Source organism: Alexandromys fortis, unplaced genomic scaffold, assembly GCF_014885135.2.
Source record: "Alexandromys fortis isolate MF-2015 unplaced genomic scaffold, M_Fortis_MF-2015_v1.1 scaffold_67, whole genome shotgun sequence".
In the NCBI taxonomy this organism is placed as follows: domain Eukaryota; kingdom Metazoa; phylum Chordata; class Mammalia; order Rodentia; family Cricetidae; genus Alexandromys; species Alexandromys fortis.
This window is the reverse complement of record NW_026067945.1, coordinates 2868038-2889559: the sequence shown is the minus strand read 5'-3', so window position 1 is coordinate 2889559 and position 21522 is coordinate 2868038. Positions and strand designations below refer to the sequence as shown.

The window sequence follows — 21522 nt, the reverse complement described above, 5'->3', positions numbered from 1 at the left end:
AGTTGAGGCTACCTGCAGAGAAGACAGGGTACCAGTAGATTTTCCCTGGAGCCTGCTCCAAATGTGGCAATACCTGTCACTGAGCAGAGAACTTCCCTTCACCTCAGCCACCCCCAGGAGCCTGCACACATTGTGAACTGGCTGGGCACTGGAGGGTCAACTGTGCCCCTTTGCCTTGCCAAGGTAGGTCAGGCCCCCAAGTTCCTCCTCTACAGAAAAATCTCTCAGATCTTCTGGGCCTGGCAGCCAAAGACTGATGCTGCCCAGGGACCTTGGCCCCAACACACCCGTCAAGATTACCACACAGGAGTCCAGGTTAACTGTTCAGGTTACTGGGTAAGTCTTTGCCATTTTAATTGATTTGGAAGCTACAAGGCTTACAGTTCCTTTTCACTCTAGTAAAACCTAGCCTTACCCAAGTCTTTTGAATAAAAAAAAAAATGCCTCAAAACGGAGGCTCAGTTACCTGTCCCAGGTGCCTACCCACACTTGGTTTCAAGTGCAAAAGTCAGGCAGGCCTTGCATCTCCCTGGAGCTAACAGGCTTCCTGCTGAGGACAGGTAAACTCATAATCAGGTTTCAACAAAAAAAGGAAGTTCAGAACTACCATGCTGTTGTTACCGACTTTAAAGACTGCTTTTTTTTTTTTAAAGATTTATTTATTTATTATGTATACAGTGTTCTTTCTGTCTGTATGTTTGCTAGCCAGAAGAGGGCACCAGATCTCATTACAGATGGGTGTGAGCCACCATGTGGTGGCTGGGAATTGAACTCAGGACCTCTGGAAGAGCAGGCAATGCTCTTAACCTCTGAGCCATATCTCCAGCCCCTAAAGCCTACTTTTTACTATTCTTTACGCTCCAAGGATAATTTTGAAAGAACTTGTCCTTCCTTTTTCCTTCCTTCCTTTTTTCCTTCCTTCCTTTTTTCCTCCCTCCCTCCCTCCCTCCCTCCCTCCCTTCCTTCCTTCCTTCCTTTCTAACAACGGTAGAAAAGGAAGCCAGAAGGACAGAATTCCAAGGACAAAGAGTAGATCCTCCACTTGTTTCATCTGTACAACAACCCTGCCTTTCCCTTTTCTCTCACCACAGTGTTTTTTTTTTAAGTATCTCTGCTTCGTTTTGTACCGTGATTTCTTTTTTTAAATTTTTTTATTTAAAAGTTTTTTTTTTCCATTTTACATACCAATCACAGTCCCCCTGTCCCTCTCTTTCTCTTACTCTCCCCTCCACCCAACTCTCCTGTCTACTCCTCAGGAAGGGTAAGACCTCCTATGGGGAGTCAACAAAGTCTGACAGATCAAGATAAGACCAAGCCCCTCCCCCATTTATGGAAGTTGAGCAAGGTATCCCTCCATAGGGAATGGGCTCTAAAAAGCCAGTTAATGCACTAGGGATAAATCCTGGTGTTAAGTTGGGAGCATAGACCCCAGCCCCTTGCATCTATCCTAGCTTCCAGGCCTGAGAATTGTATTGGTCTGGACTCCAAATCCCAGCATGCCAGGTCCTGACCCCTGGGGGGGGGGTCAGGCCCACTCCCACAGGGTATTTAAGTGAACTCCCAAAAGAGGATCATGTGGTCTTTTTTCCTTCCTCCCAGTGGTTGCATTCGCAGCCTCCCTGTTCCTCCTTTGGGGCCTCCCGAGAGTGCAGGAATCCCATTAAACCTGGATATTTCTTAATTTGGCTTGTTTTGATTTGGCTTGATTGGGATTTTGTGTTGTCAGAGTTCTCACGTTAGGAAAAATTCCTAACACCTGGTGCCACTGCCTGTGGGCCCCATAAACTGCCTAAGCCACAGAACTGTCACCCACATTCAGAGTGCCTAGGTTTGTCTTACGTAGGTTTCCTAGATATTAATCCAGAGTCAGTGAGCTCCCACTAGCTTGGATCACTTGTCTCTGTGTCCCTCACCCCAAGAATGGATAAAGAAAGTGTGGTATAGTTTTACAATGGAGTATTACTCGTGGTAAAAAAAAAAAAAAAAACAATGGCAACTTGAAATTTGAAGGCAAATGGATAGAACTAGAAAAAACAATCCCGAGTGAGGTAACCCAGACCCCAAAAGACAAACATGGTATGTACTCACTCATAAGTGGATATTAGACATAAAGAAAAGGATGACCAACTTACAGTCCACAACTCCAGAGAAGCTAGGTAACAAGAAGGACACTAAGAGAGACATGCATGCTGCCCCTGGGAAGGGGAAATAGACAAGATCTTCTGAGAAAACGGAGATGGGGGAGGGGATGGAGGGATGATGGGGAGGGGGAGAATATGAAGAAAAGGAAAGATTGAGTTTGGGGAGGGAGAGAGAGAGGGAGAGCACAGAAAGAGATATCTTGATAGAGGGATTCATTATGGGGTTAGGGAGAAACCTGGTGCTAGGGAAACTCCCAGGAATCCACAAGGATGACTCCAGCTAAGACTCCTAGCAATAGTGGAGAGGGTGCCTGAACTGGCCTTCCCCTGTAATCAGACTATCTTAATTGTCATCATAGAACTTTCATTCAGTAACCGATGGAAGCAGAGGCAGAGATTCACAGCAGAGCACTGGGCCGAGCTTCTGGAGTCCAGTCGAAGAGAGGGAGGGGGGATTATGTGAGCAAAGGGGTCAAGATCATGATGGGGATACCCACAGGGACTTGCTTTTCAATGACAACTCTCAATAATCAAGTACCTATGCCCTGTACATGACTGAATATTTCCATATGGAAAGGAAAAGAAAGTTTAAAGATTAAGGTGGTTGGGTGTTTCCAGAATGGAAAAGAAAAAAAAAAGGTTTCTACAAGTTGTGAATGTCTGAGGAAGTGATTTGAGGTGTTTGAAAAATGAAGCTTAAAGATGATACAAATGATATTAAAACTTGTCCTAAGTTTGGCATATTAACTGATGGAGTGCTGATAAGTTATCAATCTAGTCTTGGTCAGAGTTATAAGTACTGGTTGCTAAAGCTTTTTCACAATGATAATTGAAATTATCATTGTCACAGCTTCAAAAAATTTTCCTTTGTTTTCTTTTTTAAATACAGACTTAAGTACTTCTCCTGTGCTGGATATGGCTCCACCCCATCCTTATCTATCCAGTCCTCTTAAGGTGGTGGTGTGAGGTCAATAGGACTGAGGAAAGAGTATTCACATTCCTGTTCCAGAACCAGCTTTCGGGCCCACAGCCTCTTCTTCCCCTTTGCTCTCTTTCCTGCCAGGAAATGTGGGTCTTGGTACAGGTGAATGTTCATGTTTGCATTGATAACTCCTCAGGCTTTAATTTTCTTCAACACGTGGGTCTGCTCGAACTGTCTGCAGACACTTAGTAACTGCTTTCTCTACAATGAGTGTTATGATTTTTATGCTGACCTGCCCTGTCACCTGGGTACCTTGTCCCTTTAAGAGACAAGCCATGTCCCCTCTCTCTCTCTCTCTCTCTCTCTCTCTCTCTCTCTCTCTCTCTCTCTCTCTCTCTCTCTCTCTCTCTCTCCTCTCTGTCTCCCCACTGAGGCAAACCTGCTTTGGCTCCTTTCTGTCTCTCTCTGCCCTCTGTTCTTCTGAAGAGGCAGCTTTCTGTCTACCTCCCCCTTCCCTTCTTCTCCCTTCTTTCTCTCTCTTTCCCTCTTTCCTCCCATACCACTCCTTACCCTCCCAACACCCATTAAATAAACTCTCCATGCCCAAGTTCTCTCTGCATAGCATATCTGTTTATTCCTTACCTGCTGTGGTCCCACACCCACCATGGGACCTACCAGGGTCACTCACATAAATCATAACATTGGTGCATGACTCAGCCAGGCTCTCTCCTTGTTCCCTTCCGCCCATGGGAAGATGGGCTGAGACACGTGGGGATCCTGGACCCTGACCACCTTCCAATTTGCTGTCTGCCACATCACTGTGTACAAATGATACAGACTATAAAACGGTAAGGTCCCCTCCTCCAGGTCAGCTTTAGCCTCTGACAATTCCTCATGGCTGAGGACTCGTAGTCTTGTTTCTTGTCTTGGACTCTTGTTCCTCGGGCTACTGGGCCCTGGTTCCCAATCCCTGTGCCAACAGGCCTGGGACTGGTTTGAACCAATTCACTCGACCCTTGCTCTGTCTCAAGAATTCTTGAAGACAAATTAGCTACTGGGTCTCATTTATTTTATTTTATTTATTTTTCTCTCCCTCAGCTATGGGAAATAGTACCCCTTAGATAACAACCTAAATTGGCCACCTAATGCTACCTTAGATCCCAATATTCTGTGGGAGCTTTCTAATTTCTGTCAGCAAACAGACAGATGGAACAGTTTCTATAATATATCCAGCCATGCTAAACCCTGCCCCGCCGGGCCTCCTCCCACTGCGGCTAAGCCTGTTTGCAGCAGAATCTGTCTTATCTGTTCATGGAGCCCTTTGGTTTTCCTTGGATGGAGCCCCTAAATCCTTCAGCCCCTTGGCCCACTGATATCCATACTTCTTGTAATAATGATTGTTCCTGGTTTCTTCAGGATCTTTCAGGAGAGAAATGGTAGAAATAACCCAAAGGTCAGTAAGCCAGATGCTTCTAACATTTTCTCCTGGTCTCCTACCCAAGCTTGCCTGTCTGCCTCCCCACCGTTGACTGGTGTTTCAGCCTTCTTAAGATGACGCCCTCACCAACCCGCTGTATGTCCCCATTTAGCCAGAAGTAGCTACATAACTACAACTGTCCCTTACTATCAACAAAAGCCTGAAACGTTAGGTCCAAAATGGGCCCCTAAAATGATAGTCCTGCTCACAGCATCCTAAATGTCAGTCTGAACTCAGCTCAGGCTGGACTCTGACTGGATAAACAGAAAGGTTACCACCTAAACTTGGAATTTGTCAGAAATCTTGTGAAGCAGGCTTCTGATTATTAGAAAGTGCCATTATTTCCCTCATCTACCCCTTCACCCCCATAGCTAACCATCTCTGGTAATGGGGCATCTAGTCCCCTACTAACTTAAACAAGCCTGCCCAGGTCAAAGCCCGGACACCAGCACCCAGGCCGTTCCAGCTAATGGTCCCCCCCCCACAACTTCTCTACTTCCCAGGATGTTTCTGCTTGCACACCACCCATCACAACATAGCGGAGTCGGAGCACTGAACCTATCACTTGCTGTTTCATGAGTTGTTCAGGACTGGAAGCTTTTGAGGGTTTGTGCTGGGGACAATCTGGATAGCATGGACATTTCTGCAGGTACCCAGAATCTGGAGGTACAGCATTCCAGTAGACAGACCATTGCCACAGGCGGAGCCAAACTGCCTGCCTGGGACATTTTGCCAGGTTTTATAGTGAGACCCAAATCCAAAATTTCAGGAACCATTCTAAAACAGTTTTAGACATTAGCAACAGACTCTGAAATGTTTACGGGACTGACTGTGCAGGTCAAGTGATCGCAGCTGCTTCTGGGATCCTTGGGTGGAGACTCCAAAAGTGTAGAGAGGCTTTCAGTTGCTGAGACCATGAAGAAGCAAATATACTCTCTGCATTCATGAGATACCAAGTGTCTCTGCAACAATGCTCTTGGGACAATCTACAAACTAGTCCTTACACAGGCCTCAGTCCTTAGTCCTCGGTAAATATGAATCATTCAAAGCTACTATGGCTCAAACAGCAAGGAATAAAATAAAAAAAAACTATACTGGAGAGCCTTGGTGCAGTATACAGGTGTGTATACAGGTGTGCATGGATGTAGGTGCCAGAGGACAACCTTAGGTCCTTCATCTGCCATCAATATTTTTCATTGGTCAGGTTTCTCACTGGCATGGAATGCACTGATTTGGTGAGGTGGGTTGATTGGCAAGAAGCCTCAAGGACCCTTTGATCTCCACTTCCCCAGCTCTGGGGTTACAAGAGAAACTGTACACACACGGTTTTGACAAAGAAGCATCATTCTAAGAAACATTCAATTGCCATTTGAACTTTCCCCAGCTCTTTGACATCTCCAAGGACTCCTGCTTTCTTTACCCTGTAGCCTCTAGGCTCTTGTTTAACAAATAAATGGTACTTCTTAGGCCTTGAAATGCGTCTGCTCAACCTAGCTCCTAGATTTGCGAGGCTTTCCTGATGGGTAGCTATGTGGATAGGCTCATGGTAGTTTGCTGGGGTACCACCAGCATGCTCTAAGGAGAACCTGGGCTGCTGAGGAACACCAACTATACACTTTAGGGTGCATTTGATTGCTTCCAAATTGCACAGACTGTAGTGGGATGCTCCCAGCAAGCTGAAACACTGCTGACCGGCTGGAAAGAGCAGGGAAGATGCAAACAGGGTCAACAGCAAGTACAGTTCTGAGGGGTGGGGAAAGACAGTGAACTTGCCTCATTATGCTCTCTAGCAGAACGGGAGCTCATGCTAGCTCACACTGCCCTGGCGGGACGGAAACCCAGCACGCTGTTCTCACCTTAGACCAGCTCCCGGTTTTCCACTCATAGCAGCTGGAGTAGTCCTCACACGCCTCCTCTGCTTTCGGCCTTGTGGACGCGTCACATTTCCCTTGAGAGTTGGTGCAGGTCACCGTTCTCTTCTGGGTCCCCTTGCCACAGTTGGCAGAGCACTGCAAGACACAGCAGGGGTGCTTGGTACATTCCAGTTCAGCTCAAGTCCATTAACATCACTGAATTCCCCACTGTGTACCAGGCCCACGTAGAGAAGCAGACAAGATGATGTGACACAAGCCATTCTTAAATGCTCGTGGTCTTCAGTCTTGTTATTCCCTCAGGGGACCCTAGCCAGGTGGCCAATAATGGATAGACGGGACTCAGAAGAACTCACGGTACCTAGGTGGTCAAATGAGGGAAACAGAATTTAATGGCCAGCTGCCAGGTCTAAAAGATCAACTCAGGGCAGGAGGTGAAAGGGCAAACCTCACATGAGCTGGCAGAAGAAGCAGGGGCCAGCTGGAGCCAAGTGGAGTTCTGACAGCAAAGGAATCTGAGCCACCTGGCCTCTAGATACACAAGGCAAAGACCTTGATCAAAAAAGGGGCAAGAGCTAGAAGTCATGGGTGTTTCTCCTAAGACAAGCTTGGAATTTCAGTGTGGATACTAAGAATGGAGAAATCAACACTCCACACAATAGCATAGTTTACTTATTAGGAGGCAGGACATGGAACAGCTTGCAGAGGGAATCTGGGCAGAGCCTGAGGGATCACAAATGATGATGAAGCTCTTACAAACTCAAGACTGCAGGGTCATCATGCAACTAGGAATGACAAAACACAGACAGTGGTGGCACAGGTCTGTAATCCCAGCACTCGGGAGGCAGAGGTAGGAGGATCTCTGCATTTGAGACCAGCTTGGTCTACAGAATGAGTTCAAGGACAGCCAGGGCCACACAGACAAACCCTGTCTTGAAAAACAAAAAGGCAAAACAAACACAGAACAAAAAAGGAGAGACAAGAGTCCAAGGAGTTGACAGGACATGGGGACACTAGGTGCTTCAGGATATGTCTGGATCTTGCCCCGTGGGAAGGCAAGCTGGTGAGGGCACTCACATGGCTCTCAGTGTAGAAGGAAGCTCAGGCAGAGAGGACCTGTCATCTCTGGGAGAGTGTAAATGACGAGAGTGACAAGCTGTTGGGTGAGCAGAGGGGATGTGGTCTCCTGCCCTTAGCCAGAAGGCAGAAGGAACACAGACCGCAGCGCAGAGAGCCGCCATCCTCTTTTAATTTGTTATGTGTGACTCCAAGAGGAGCACCATCTTCCCACACAGAAGTGAAGGAGGCTAAGGCTGCATTCTGCAGAGGAGATTTCAGGCTAGCCCAGTTTATCACGTGTAGCAGGCCATTGCAGTGCCTGAGGGATAATGACCTAAACTTTTGAAAAGTTTCGTCATGTCCAGAAAACACACACACACACACACACACACACACAAAGGACCAACATTGTTCTTGGCATTTGTGTAACTGATGTTCATACTAAAATAGTACCTACCTACCTTCTTCTTGTGAGCTTTTTCTTTATTTAAAATTTTATGTGTATGTGTATATGACTGAGTACATGTATGTGCCCCACATATATGAAGGTGTCTTCAGAGTCCAGAAGAGGGTATTACATCCTCTGGAACTAGAGTCAAAGCCAGTTGTGAGCCACCATGTGGGTGCTGGAAAGTGAACCTGGACCCTCTTCAAGAGTTGCCAGTGGTGTTAGTCACTGAGCCATCTCTCCAGTCCTGTATGGACTCTTCCTCCTGTGGTGCTTTGAGATTAAACTGGCTTGTTTCAAAAGGCCAACACATTCCTTAGAACGGTGGTCATCAGGAAGAGCTGGGGAGGCACATGTGTGTATGTGTGTGGTGGTGGAGGAGGTCCTATATTTGTGTTGATTTCATTGGTTGAATAAAGAAGCTGCCTTGGCCTTTTGATAGGGCAGCCCTTAGGTGGGCAGAGTAGACAGAACAGAATGCTGGGAAGAAGGCAATGTGGCAGACGCCATGATTCTCCGGCCTGAGATGGATGTAGGTTAGAATCTTCCTGGTAAGCCATGACCTCGTGGTGATACACAGATTACTAGATATTGGTTAAAGCAAGATGTGAGAGTTAGCCAAGAAGACGCTAGATATAATAATGGGCCAGGCAGTGTTTAAATGAATAAAGTTTCTGTGTAATTATTTCGGGGGTTAAGCTAGCCGGGTGGTGGGACACAGCCCGCCGCTCTCCTTATTACAGTGTGGCCCTGGAGAAGAGCTAGTTGAAAGTGACCTCAGATGTAAGGGACCACTCCATAGAAGACTTCAGGGCATTGGTCCTCTTGGCCTAGCAGGGCCATTGCATTGAGTCCAGGTCACTGCAGTGATGGTTTCTGAAAGGGTCTGAGTTTGCACAGGATACACCAAAACCAAGTTCTCAGCACAGAAGATTTATTTGCACCAGAGGGACAAAGATGGGATGGGACACAAGGGAGAGGGGAGAAAAAGGGAAGGGAGTTTTGCCCCAGAGGGACAAACTGCCTCTGGATAAAGTGGGGCAGATATGACTCATAGGCAAACGTCAGTTTGTAATGGGAGAAGGGGAAAGCCCGTTTTAGGATAAGTTGGTTTGCTTGGATTGGGCATGTTAATTAGGGTAACCAAAAGGAGGGTGTTTGATGGTTGGACTTCAGTACTTTGATACCTGGAGCTTGGTAATCAGCCTCAGAAGGAGGAAGTGGTCAAATAAGGGAGTAGACCTTTGCGGCTAGCTTTAGGGATGTAATCTACGGTTTGGTGAGGGACAGGGAAGGGGGACGACAAGGCCTGCCAGTGCCATGCTTGGGCTTGCTAGAGCCCTTCTGTATCTGTTCTGAGAGCTTGTCCTGTTTCTCCACATGGCCATGTCTCCATTGAGCTTGTGGTCTGTGTCCTGGCACCTGCGTCCAGAGCTCCGCAGCAACCAAGGCCGAGTTACCACCTCTGCCCGTGGCCAGTTCCTGTGTTTTCCTACGCTAGTCTGCCACACTCTGGAGTAGCAATCACTGCTGTCCAGCTGTTTCCTTGGCTAAGGCTGGACTCCACCCTCTGGTCAGTAGCCCATTCCCTTGAGACTCTGGGCCCTGAGGAAGAGCAGGTGCAGACGGCTGTTGCAAAGGACCCAGGAGGGTGATACTCAACCTCTCTTTACTTCCCCCAGTATGGGGTCAAGCAGCTGAGGAAAAGAGGGCTCCCACAAACCTTTTATTTCCTTCTGATATTTGATCCTCCTTCCAATAAAGTCAGGAAGAACCTGGGGGAAGAGGTGGGTGGCGAGGGAGGTCAATACTGTTGGGTGAATACATTTCTAATATTGAAATGAAATGACAGTTCTTAGCAGAAGGGGTGTAGGCATGTTGGCTCACAGCAGAGGGACAGAATACCAGCTTCGGGCACAATTCAAGGGGGCAGGGGGCGATTAGATTCCATGTTCTAGGCTGGCAGCAACAGGTGTGCCCATGTGGACACTGACTCAGGGTTAGGATTAGGTAAATGCAGAGGGACAGCCATAGAGCAATGTCTTTAAATCCTGTTTTTCTGGGCCACACTTCCCATGAGGTAGTCTTCTAGGCTGTAATACAACTTGGTTCTTTAGGTGAGAATAGATTTAATTTTTCCCATAGAGTTTGGGGATTTTATCTGATTGAAGTACAAATCTTGTTTGAGTTTGAGGTGGTCAAAACCCTGGGGTTGCCCTGGCCTGGGGGAGGGGAGGAGCATTCACATGCCTCTATCAAGTACTGAGGAAGATCCCCATGAATAAGAAACTAGAAACCTAAGTGCATATAAAGAAAAAACAACAACAACAACCAATTTTAAATGTTCCCCTTTCCATCAAATATCATAAAGGGCAGGATAAGGACTCCAGTCCTTAAATACTTAAATTTTAAGATTTGTCTGAAATCCAACTTCAGTTTAGAGCAGCCAATGGAAGGCTTTCTGTTCATTAAAAATGTCCCGAATACTTTTTTATTCAAAATAATTATGTTTGGCAATCAAAGAGAACTTTAAAAATATTTTCCACACTGAAGAGTGTCTTGGATCCAGCCTCCTGAAGTTTCCCAGACTACTCTAGGTTTGGGGAACCAGGAGAAGTCCATCCCTTTATGTAGCTATTTTCTGTTTGTTTTATATCCAAACAATCAACATAATTGCAATGCCAAGGCAAAGCCTTGAAGGATGACTTCAGCAAAGATAAAATGGTGTTTCCAGGATTGGCCTTCCGACTTAAAACTTAGGCCTTGCCTTTGACTGCTTTCCAACAGGTTTTTCGGTGTGAGATTTGTAACTCTGACTTGCATACCAAAGGCACCTAACTCCTACAAAGAGCAAGAGCTGCCCTGGCATTTCAGGGAAAGCTTTGAAACCAGCTACTCAACTTAACCATGCTACAATTCAACCATGTCCAAAGGAGAACGAAAAGGTCAATGGGTATTCAGTATATCTATCTATCTATCTATCTATCTATCTATCTATCTATCTATCTATCTATCATCTATCTATCTATCCATCTATTTATCATCTGTCTATCTATCTATCTATCTATCTATCTATCTATCTATCTCTCATCTATCTACTCATCTATCTATCTCTCATCTATCTCTCTTCTGTCTGTCTGTCTGTCTGTCTGTCTATCTATCTATCTATCTATCTATCTATCATCTGTCTATCTATTATATATCTATCTATCTATCTATCTATCTACCATCTATCTATCTACCATCTATCTATCTATCTATCTATCTATCTATCTATCTATCTATCATCTGTCATCATCTATCTATCTATCTATCTATCTATCTATCTATCTATCTATCTATCTATCATCTATCTATCTATCTATCTATCTATCTATCTATCTATCTATCATCTGTCATCATCTATCTATCTATCTATCTATCTATCTATCTATCTATCTATCTATCTATCTATCTATCTATCTTATCATCTGTCACCTATCCATCTATCATCTCTGAGTAGGAATTTGCACAAGAAATGGAATCAAATTGTATTTTCCCAGTGCTGTACACCTATTCATTCTCAAAACTCCATTACATATGTTTGTCTGTTTTTAGCCATGCTGCAGTTTCAGATGGGGCTTAAGGAAGTAACTGGAGTGCACTTGTGAGCTGACCATGGGGCAGGAAGGACTTGGTGTGTGGGGATACCCTGGCGCAGACAGCCCACCGTGGGCCCTGTGTTAAGGCCTGCAGGCCCTTGCATGGCTTCGGCCTCAGTGGCAAGCCCAGGCACTCACCTCTGACCACTCTGATGCCTCCCAGATGGACAAGCAGTCCTGGCCTTCACAGCTCTGTACTGGGGTCGGCCGGGGTTCTGAGCAGTAGAGGGGCCGAGTAGTGACATGTGTCCCGTTCTGTAGCTGGTATACGCAAGTCACCTCCCGATGTTGGACGCCCTTCTCACAGGTTGCTGAGCAGGGGCTCCACTGACCGGCCACCCACCTGCCCAGAGGGAGAAAGGACAGGAAGAAAATAACATGGTGGTGAGTGGTGAGAGAGAAAGATCTAGAGAGCTTTGTCGTCAACTCTGGAAAGAATTCCGGAGCTTCAGAACACAGGGTGACCTGACTGGTCGTCTAGTTCAGTGGGCTCTTTGGTATAGGAAGCTTTCTGCTACAACACTCCCACAGAAGGTGAACTAATATTCCATCTGCTCCCTCCCTACCTGTAGTGGGATCATACAACCTATCTGTTGTCATAGCACAATCTTAGTTCAGTGGAGCGTGAGAAGACATGAAACTGGTCATGTCCCAACACTAGGAGGATACTTATGTGTGTACATGTGTATGTGCAAGTGTATGTATGTGTGTGTGTGTGTGTGTGTGGAGGCCAGGAGAAGGTATTATCATATTCCATCTCTTCTCCCCTAGGCTTCAGGGGCAGGGGCAGGGTCAGGGTCTCTTCCTGAATGCGGGGATGGGGGTGGGGGTGGTGCTAATGTTTTTGGCTAGGTTGGAAGGCAGAAAGCCCAACAGTCCTCCTATCTGCATCTCCCCCTATATAGCTGGGGTTACAGGTGTTTGCAGAGACAATCAGCTTATTATGTGGGTGCTAGGATGCAAATGCTCACCTTCATAATTGTGGCCCAAGCATTCTGAACCACTAAGCCATCCCTCCAAACCCGCGTCCAAGGGATGCTTTCAATGTGGTTATGAGGTTGGCTTATTCTGTTTCCTGCCTTCACATGAGAATCTAGCACTGTTTGTAGGCAAGGTGATGTTTGTTAACACAGCATCAGCTGACTGTTACAGCCTGCACAAAGGCCTCTCCAAGGTCTGAAGGAGTACACCGAGACCAGGTCCTCCCTGCTCTCTATGGCCTGAGAAGCCTCCAGACTAGAGCCAGTAACTGGTGACGATGGCATCGTGTGGGCTACTGGAAAATGGGGGTGAGGACGGCACTCGAAAATGTTTTTCTAGAACTGTCTACTCCCCCACTGCTTCAGTCACCTGTGAATGGGCCCCTGTGTTGGCTTCAGAGTATTGGGGAACAACTGAGCAGTTTGGACACCACAATTCACTAGGACACAAATGAGGAGAATGCTCTTTTGGGGATACCAGGGAACCATCATCCCTGCTTGGTCCTTGGGTGATGAGCAATCTTAAGTCTCTCTTTCATCCTTCCTTATATATTCCTAGTGCCCAGGAGCTCAATACTCATCAAAGCATCTCCGACTAGATGAGCATGGATAGCCATTCCATTCTTTATTAAGATGGCTTTCGATGCCGTTTAATGAGATCCCAGCAGGACACCCCACTCTTTAGAAACACTGGCAGAAGTTCCCAAGCCTTTGGAGTGGGCACTGGGGGTCATTCATTTGCCCCTCTCTAGTTCCAGGCAGCAAATCTCTTCCTGCTGGACCTACCACTGAAGTAAGCTGGATAGAGGTGGCTGTCTACTGCGTGGTATGGTAATGAGACAAGAACACACACTGTTTACAAACTCTTGACCACAGCATCCAGCCCACATTAGTCGGTGTGCACTCAACTCCTTGCACACTCAGCCCTGTGTGCACTCAGCCCCATGTGCACTCAGCCCTGTGTGCACTCAGCCCCATGTGCACTCCGCCCTGTGTACACTCAGCTTCGTGTACACCCCGCCGCGTGTACACTCAGCTCTGTGTACGCTCAGTCCCATGTGCACCCAGTTCTGTGTGCACTCAGCCCCGTGTGCACTCAGTCCTGTGTGCATCCAGCTCCATGTACACTCAGTCTTATGTGCACTTGGCTCTGTGTGCACTCAGTTCCATGTACACTTAGCCACGGTTGTGCTGTGGTCTCTTTGGGAAACAGGGCAATGAGTAAGTATTCGATTTCTACTGGCTACTCCCACAGCACTAAAATAACATCTTATACATTTCTCCCTGTACCGGGCTTCGAGGTAACAGGGATTCTCAAGCCCTCCTAATCGTCATGTGCTGATCAGCCACTAATCCTCTCCAAGTGGATAAATAGGAAGTTTGGACTGAGCAGCAGCAGAGAAGCCAGGCATTTGTTCTGAAATAAAGATGCTGCCATCATAAATGATTTCCAATGTTGTCTTATTTCTATATTTAAACATTTTCACTTCATTTATCTTAATGTGTATGTGTGAGTGTGCCTCAGTGTATGTGCACCATATGTGCAGGATCTTTTGCTGGTAGGAAGAGTTCCAGGCCTTTGTGGGTTGCCAAATAGGTGCTGGAAATCTAACCCAGGTCTTCTATAAAAGCAGTGAGTGCTCTTAACTACGGAGCCAATTCTCCAGTTCCCAATTTCTGTATACTTAAGCCATCTCATGCCCCTGTCAGCTCTATTTACTACTCTACTTATTTTCTCTCTCGCACGCTGACTCCCAGTTGACAGTCCTGAGTGCCGCAGTTGACTCTGGGAATATAAATGTCAGGTGTAAGGGTGAACCTTGGTGCTGGTGCAGCTGAGCTGACCCCACCTGGAAAGGCATCTCTGAATCTCTTCAGTCTTTTTATTTCCCAAGTTTGAAAAGAATCTCTGTGCCCTACTCATGGGACTGTGGCCTGCTCTAGGTACCAGATGGACCTCCAGTTTCAGTATCCCACAAGATGCCACCTTCCAGTTCCTGCCTACATTCCAAGGGTCCAGAGTCATGTCCTCAAGAGAATGTGGTAAGCTACCTTGGTCCATAAGGATCACATGAGGGGCTCACTTTTTTTTTTTTTTTTTGACAGAGTCCAAGGGGAAAAACAGAAGGAGGGAAATGCTGACCCAGACTACAACACGGGTGGAATTTTGAAGACATGCCGAGAGAAAGAAGCTCGTCACCATAACAACACTTAGATGCGACACCGGAGTAGCTATGATGGGTCAACACTGTCAACTTGGTAGGATCGTTAAAGAGACAAACCTCTGTACGTGTCTATGGAGGATTATGAAGATTTGGTTGAGGTGCCGCCCTCTACCCTAAGTGTGAGCAGGATCATTTGAGCTTCAGCCCAGACAGAATCAAAACGGAGACAGTTAAGGGGAGAGTTAGCATTTATCTCTGTGCTTCTTGACTACAGAAATAATGTGACCGGTTGCCATGCGCTCCTGCTGCCCTGCTTTCCCGGCCATGATGGACTGTATTCTCACACCTGGAATGAAAATAAACCTCCTTCTCTTGAGTCGCCTTTGTTATAGACAAGAAAAGCAACTAATTCAGCTGTCGGCCTCACAGAGAGTAGAATGGGGTCATCCGGAGGCTAAGGGGGTGGGGATGCTAGGCACCTGCAGAGCCCTCCTGCTGGCAGCACACCTTCCTACCTGTGACGTGTGCTCAGCATTCTGGGGGGGGGGATCACTGCGTCACCTGGGGAGACCTTTCAAAGCTTGTTTTGGCTGCTTTTTAGGTAGACATATTTCTGCTTCTATGGAAAAATACCGTGGTGAGGCGTGAGAAGAAAATGAGTTTCTGTACCCTTCACCAGTCTATTGGTTTGTTGGCAGCTGAAAGCAGGCATTTCCCTGGAAGAACTAAGCCTCCTCCGCCGCCTTGAGCACTGGGATGCTATGGTCCCGCTCAACTCTATCCTGTGTAACTGAAGTTCCAAAGCCTCACATTTGGGAAAGGCGCTCTGCACAGTATTTCTACACAATTGTAACTTAGGCCACTTTTTTTTTTTTTTTTTTTCACTTGTGGCTCCTAAAACTTTAAGGGCACATAGCATTTATCAACCAACTGGGCTGGTAGCTCTTCCGAGCCACAGAGCCAGAATTCCCTAGGAAGGCAGGGTGAACTTGTCTGTCTGTCTTTCTCAAAGCTGCCCCCTCCTAATTTTCTGTGATTCAGAACAGAATCCCTTTTGGTCCACAACAGACTCATTTTCTGTGCATAGACAAACTGAGCATCCTTTTTTTCCAAAATGCCGAGAAAGAAGTGTTTCAGATTCCTGGTTTGCTTCGGAATTTGGGATATTTGCATATATATCAGGCGGTCTCCCAGGCACTAAAAATCCCAGTCCAAACACAAAATGCACACATGCATGCATATGATATGTATGTATGTGCAGCCTGAAGGTAATTTTATGCAGTATTTCTAGTGTTTTGACCACAACCTGGTCCTGAGGTCAGGTGTGGAATTTTCTACTTACCGGGCACCATGTGGACACTGAGGAGTTTTATAATTTGTGGCATTTTGGATTTTGTAGCAGCCAACTTTAGTCTGTACTTGAAAGTTACAATTAGATATTCTGGGTAGATCAGTGACTTTAACACACACACAGACACACAGACACACACACACACACACATGGAAAACACAGCTCAGTTGGTAAGGTCCTTACCACACAAGCATGAAGACTTATTTGATTCCCACTCAAGTACAATGCAAAGCATGGTGGTGTGTGGTTATAACCTTACACTGGGAAGGGGATACTTGGGGCTTGCTGGCCTGACAGCCTGGTCTACTTGGAGAGTTCTAGGTTAGTGAGAGACCCCACTTCAAGAAAAACCTGAATTGTATGTTGACTAAAGAAAGACACCCAAGCTTGACCTTTGGCATCAGCCCATATATGCTAAACATGCACACCCCCCCCACACGAACACACATGTAAAGCGATTTATCACATACGTGTGTATGCATATGCAAGTTAATGATACATATGTATATACACTTTACTTTTTGTTACTTGTTATTTAGTTATTTGCTTAAACAACTAAAAACCCTAATAGCTCAAGACAACACCAATTTGTGATCTTGTGGGGCTGGAGAGATGACATTTGCCCTAAGTATTGGTGGGCTGGTTTCTTTCTGTCTTTTTCAGGTACTACTCAACACTGTTCCCTTGTCCTAGTGACAGACGCAGCAATACTGGGTTGAGTCTCGATCACTCCCTATTCTCTCTTGTTTTCCTGTGATCACACAGGGACTGTTTAGACAACTTAGGATAATCTCTGTAGACCAGCTGATTGACAGCCTACATCTACACACTTGGTTAGGGCTGCTAAAAAAAAAAAAAAAGAACTCCACAAACTGGGTAGCTTAATTAAGAACAGAAATTTGGGGGCTGGAGAGGTGGTTCAGTTCCAGAAGACTGGAGTTCAATTCCCAACACAACATGGCAGCTCCCAACTGTTTCTAACTCCAGTTCCAGGGGATTCAGCACCCTTACATGTATTTGTAGTCAAAACACCAAAGACCATAAAGTTGAAATAAATACATAATAAAAACCAAACCAAACAAAAAAATCCTTGAAGATTATATTTTCTCGGTTTTGTAGAGAAGACCTTCCAGGTCTGCATGTCATCAGAATAGGCTCCATCTGATGGAAGGTCTTCAACATAGGTCTCTCGAGGCTTGGGGCAGGGCTGGCCTTCAGCACCCTGGCCATATGGAAACATCACCCCAGTCTCTGCCTTTGTCTTCACATGGAGTTCTCCCTGTGCACCCGTGTCATTCTACCTTGGGAGAAGCTCATGAGATTGTTAGCTCTAAAGGGAGACTGACAAGGTCTTTCCTAGGACACCTGTGACTTGGTTCACTGTGAGTGCTGTGGGCCTGGGGGAGGGGACGGGCCAAGTCTTGCCAAGAGTCCTTCCTCCCTGTCTAACACCAACCGATACCTGGAGGAGCAGTATAGCCCCGGAGCCTCCCATCTGCTCAGGACTGCGTCCCTCTCCCACCTCCTGGCAGACTGGAGCTAGCAACTCTGAGAACGCTCAGACAGCTCTCACACGTGTCATTTATAGTTTCTGAAGCCAGGGGAGCGCTTTTATTAAACAGATGTGTGAAGGAGGCACAGCGAGGAGTTGCAGCGGTGACCTAAGGAGCCTGGATGGGACGCTCTCCCAGGGGAATCAACAGGGCCCCTTTACGGTCGCTGTACATGAGGCTTCAATTCTGCCCCTCTCCCCTGAAACTCGAGAATTATGAGTTCTCGTAGACCATTCCCTGAAAAGTAATATTATTCACATATTTGTTTTTCAGAAGAGGAAATGAGAATCTGACGTGTGTCACGCTGGCCTGGGGATATGAGATCTCTTGGAAGCGGACATTTCTGTTTGCAGAGGGGCTCAGCAACCCACGATGTTCTCCTTGGCATGGCCAAGAATGAGCACTCTTGAGGGAAACAACCTTCATCCCTGAATCCTGACTTTAAACAGTCTTGTGCCCTCTGGATCCTAAAATCGAGAAGGTGGTGTCTGACAGGATCTACGCCCTTTCCATGTCTGCTGCCCTTGGACAACTGTGGTTACTTCTTCTTTTTTAGACAAAGAATAAGTGAAGGAGGGAGAGAGGAGGCAGGGAGGAAGGGTGGAAAAGGTGAGCAGCTGGGAGAGGAGAGAGGAAATTAGATAGCCTGTCGATACTCTGTTAAAGTACGCTTTAATATTCTAACCCATGTCACGATTAATGTAGTTGACCCATTCTATAGGTGGAAAGACTTAGGCACTGTGAGGCTTAGTGGCTTGCTCAAGGCTACTCACTAATGAGTGTCAGATCCACCTTCTAGAAGTCTCACTAGGACTCAGCTCACAGTTCACTCATTGAAAGAGTCTCTTCAATATTGTCAATTATGAAGTCATTACCATCTAACCCTAGGACATTTTTATCACTTCCAGAAGAAACCCAGACTCCTTATCTGTCTTCCCCAACACTCATCCATCCCTCCGAGTCCCAAACTGGCACTAACCTACTTTCTGATTCTACACACGTCCAGAAATTTCATGAAGTTAGGGTGTCACATGACACAAGACTCATTACACTTGGCTTCCTTCAGTTAGCATGGGTTTTCAGAGCTTATCCAGGTCATGTACTAATTCTATGCTTTATTCCTTTTTATTGCCAGGTAATATTCCACTACGTGGATATGCCACATCTCCTTTATCCACTCATCGGCTGGCAGAGATTTCCATGGCATTCCAGACTCCAACTCTGTACATCGTGAGCAATGCTAGGATGGGCCTTTGTGCATGTTTTTAGGGTGTTCCTTCTCATCTTTCTTGGGGTATACCTAGGAGAATTATTTCTGCACTCAGTGCTTCAGGAGTGCCAGGTTGTTTTCCGAAGCAGCTGTACCAATTTATGTTGTCAGCATCAAGGTATGAATACTCCGAATTTTCCACATCCTTACAAATAATCTGGCACGATCTTTTCCGATTCTGTATCTTAGTAGATGTGACTACTATGTGCCCCTGCTTGTTTTTTTTTATTGTGGTTAGATATATATGACATAAAATTTATCACTTTAGCCTCTTGCATATCCCCAGAGCCATGATATAAATAAAACCACAAAATTCTATCATTACCACCACTAGCACCCTCCCCTGACATCTCGCAGTCGCAAACTGAAGCTGCGCCCGTCAAACAGCAACCTCCCTTTCTCCCCTGACTGCTCTGCTTGCATGCTCTGTAAATTCACAGGGCCTCACAGAAGTGGTTCAATTACTTCCTACGGAGTCCTAAAGGTCTGTCTGTGTTGTAGCGTGAATCACCGTTTCCTCTCTTTCTAAGGCGGAACATAGAAATCAGTCAGGAAGGGAACAAGTAGCCAAATCAGATAGTGGGCAAAAACTAGGGGACTGAATCACAAAAGAAATATAAATGTTGCCCAAACATAAAAATAGGCAAGTTTTCTTGTACACAACAAGAAAAAACCCAATTTATCATCACTTCCTGTCCACAAACCAGCAATGCTAGAAAAATTAACCAAGCCAGATTTATCTGTTAATGATAAGATGGGGATTCTTAGTTCATATTGGGGATACTGTACAGTGGTCTCTTTCTACCAGGAAGGGACAGTCGCAAGGGGCTAGCCCCATGTAGCTCTGTGGTCTGGCGCTGGCCCTCCTCCCTCTTAGCTAGTCAAGTGGAGAGAACGGCTTTCTCCTAAGTTTTCAGATGTTGGACTCGAAAACCTTAAGCCGCCTGTGTGGGCCAAGTCGTGTCTGCTGAGGAATTTGGCCCTGTGGCCTCCAGTCTGGGACTTTACACTTTAATATCCCAAGCTGGCGGCTGTGGAGTTTCTGACCCAACCCCTCAAAGGCCAGGAGTGCATCGCCTCTGTCTTCCATCCCAAGGAGGCAAGGTTCCAGTGATTGTCACATACTACTCCATCACTTTCTCCTTGACTTTTACTCTTTGTGGTTTTAGGACACACTGATGCTATGTTTGCCTTCAGGTTGGCTTAACAGGTTAGCCTGAAGAAGTCTGTTCTGAAAATCTTAGCAGGAACAACCAAAGTTCCTTCGAATGAATGATGAGACATGGTTTTCCCAGAGTGTGCACCGAATGCCGCCCAATAGAAAGGAATACTAAAGCCCTAAACTCAGAGATTGCAGGGAATACTCTAGGTCCAATTAACACCAGCAGAGGTCCCTGCACAGCTGTCCCAAATGCCTGGCCCCACAAAAATTATTCAGCATAAAAAGTGCAGGCAGACCTCCTCAGCATTCTGCCCTGTGGCTGTCCTGCTTTGGCTATGAAAAGGCGCAGGATTTTTACAAGACTCAGGCAATGTTCCTAGGGGGAGTTCTCAAGGGCTAGAGAGTGCCAGCTCAGCTGCTTCTGGAAGTGGGGCTGAAGGGATGGGCTATTCCAACTGCAGATCTGGAGGTTCAGAGGCACCCTTCACCAGCTGCATGCCCTGCAAGTGTTCTTTCTGGTGCACAGCTGTAACGGTCAGGGGTTCATGGTCTGTTACCCCAGCCTCGATACCGTTCCTGTAAACCACACACTCAGTCCTGACTCCCCCAGAGCATCCATCCAAAGCCCGCCCGTCTCCTTAGCAACACTCCAAAGCGATGGCTCGTTGGTCTAGTTTGACTCCCCGGTGCCTGTTAATCTGCCACCATGTTAGAAGTGGTGGTCATGGCTTCTAGAGGCCATGTGGGTGGTGGACTTGAAAAGTCCACCCAGGGTGACAGACAAGCAGGGTGGAGCCATGTGGACACAGCTGGTGCCTGGAGATCTCAGCCCTGAGTCAGTGGTTGGCACTGGGCAGCGCCGACCTTTTCACTTGACTACAGTGAGCAAGGGTGCCTGGTGAGCGTGGCACGTCACCACGAACCTCAGTGCAGATGGCAGGACACTTGTGACCCTGACAGCTACTCCTTGTTTTCCTCTGCTTGCCTCCTGATCTCCCTGGGCTGTGGCTGCTAACCACTGTCTTGTTTCTCCAGCTCCTCTGTACAGCAGATCACGCTCCCTTCGGTCCAGTCTTTGGCTCTTCAGTAACCATGAACATCTTTTATTAAAAAAAAAAAAAACAACCAAAACAAAACAGAAACTATGGTTCCTGGAATTGGGGAGATGATAAAGTGCTTGCTGCACAAACACGAGGACCTGAGTTTTGTCCCCAGGACCCACATAGAAATACAGGTATGTTTCTCTCCCCATCTCCCCTTACCTCCCTCCCCCCCCCAAGATCCCATTTTTTGCCCGGCAATCTTGTCTACTTCCCATAATCAGGAGGATAGCTATATGTTTTTCTTTGGGATCACCTTCTTATTTAGCTTCTTTAGGAGATCAAATTATAGACTCACTGACCTTTATTTATCTCTAGAAACCAATTATGAGTGAGTACATCCCAAGTTCATCTTTTTGGGTCTGGGTTACCTCACTCAGGA

The 21522-nt window shown here is 46.5% G+C and overlaps 1 protein-coding gene across 1 annotated transcript in view; it reads right to left on the bottom strand.

Annotated features, from left to right (window-relative positions):
- The window catches only part of Adamts17 (ADAM metallopeptidase with thrombospondin type 1 motif 17), a 295911-nt gene that overhangs the window by 12979 nt on the left and 261410 nt on the right, over positions 1-21522 (bottom strand). Inside the window, exons 20-21 of the mRNA XM_050149201.1 lie at positions 11698-11902; positions 6397-6549 (exon numbers count right to left, since the gene is read on the bottom strand). Of these exons, the coding sequence (XP_050005158.1) occupies positions 6397-6549; positions 11698-11902 (358 nt within the window). The remainder of the gene's footprint in view (positions 1-6396; positions 6550-11697; positions 11903-21522) is intronic.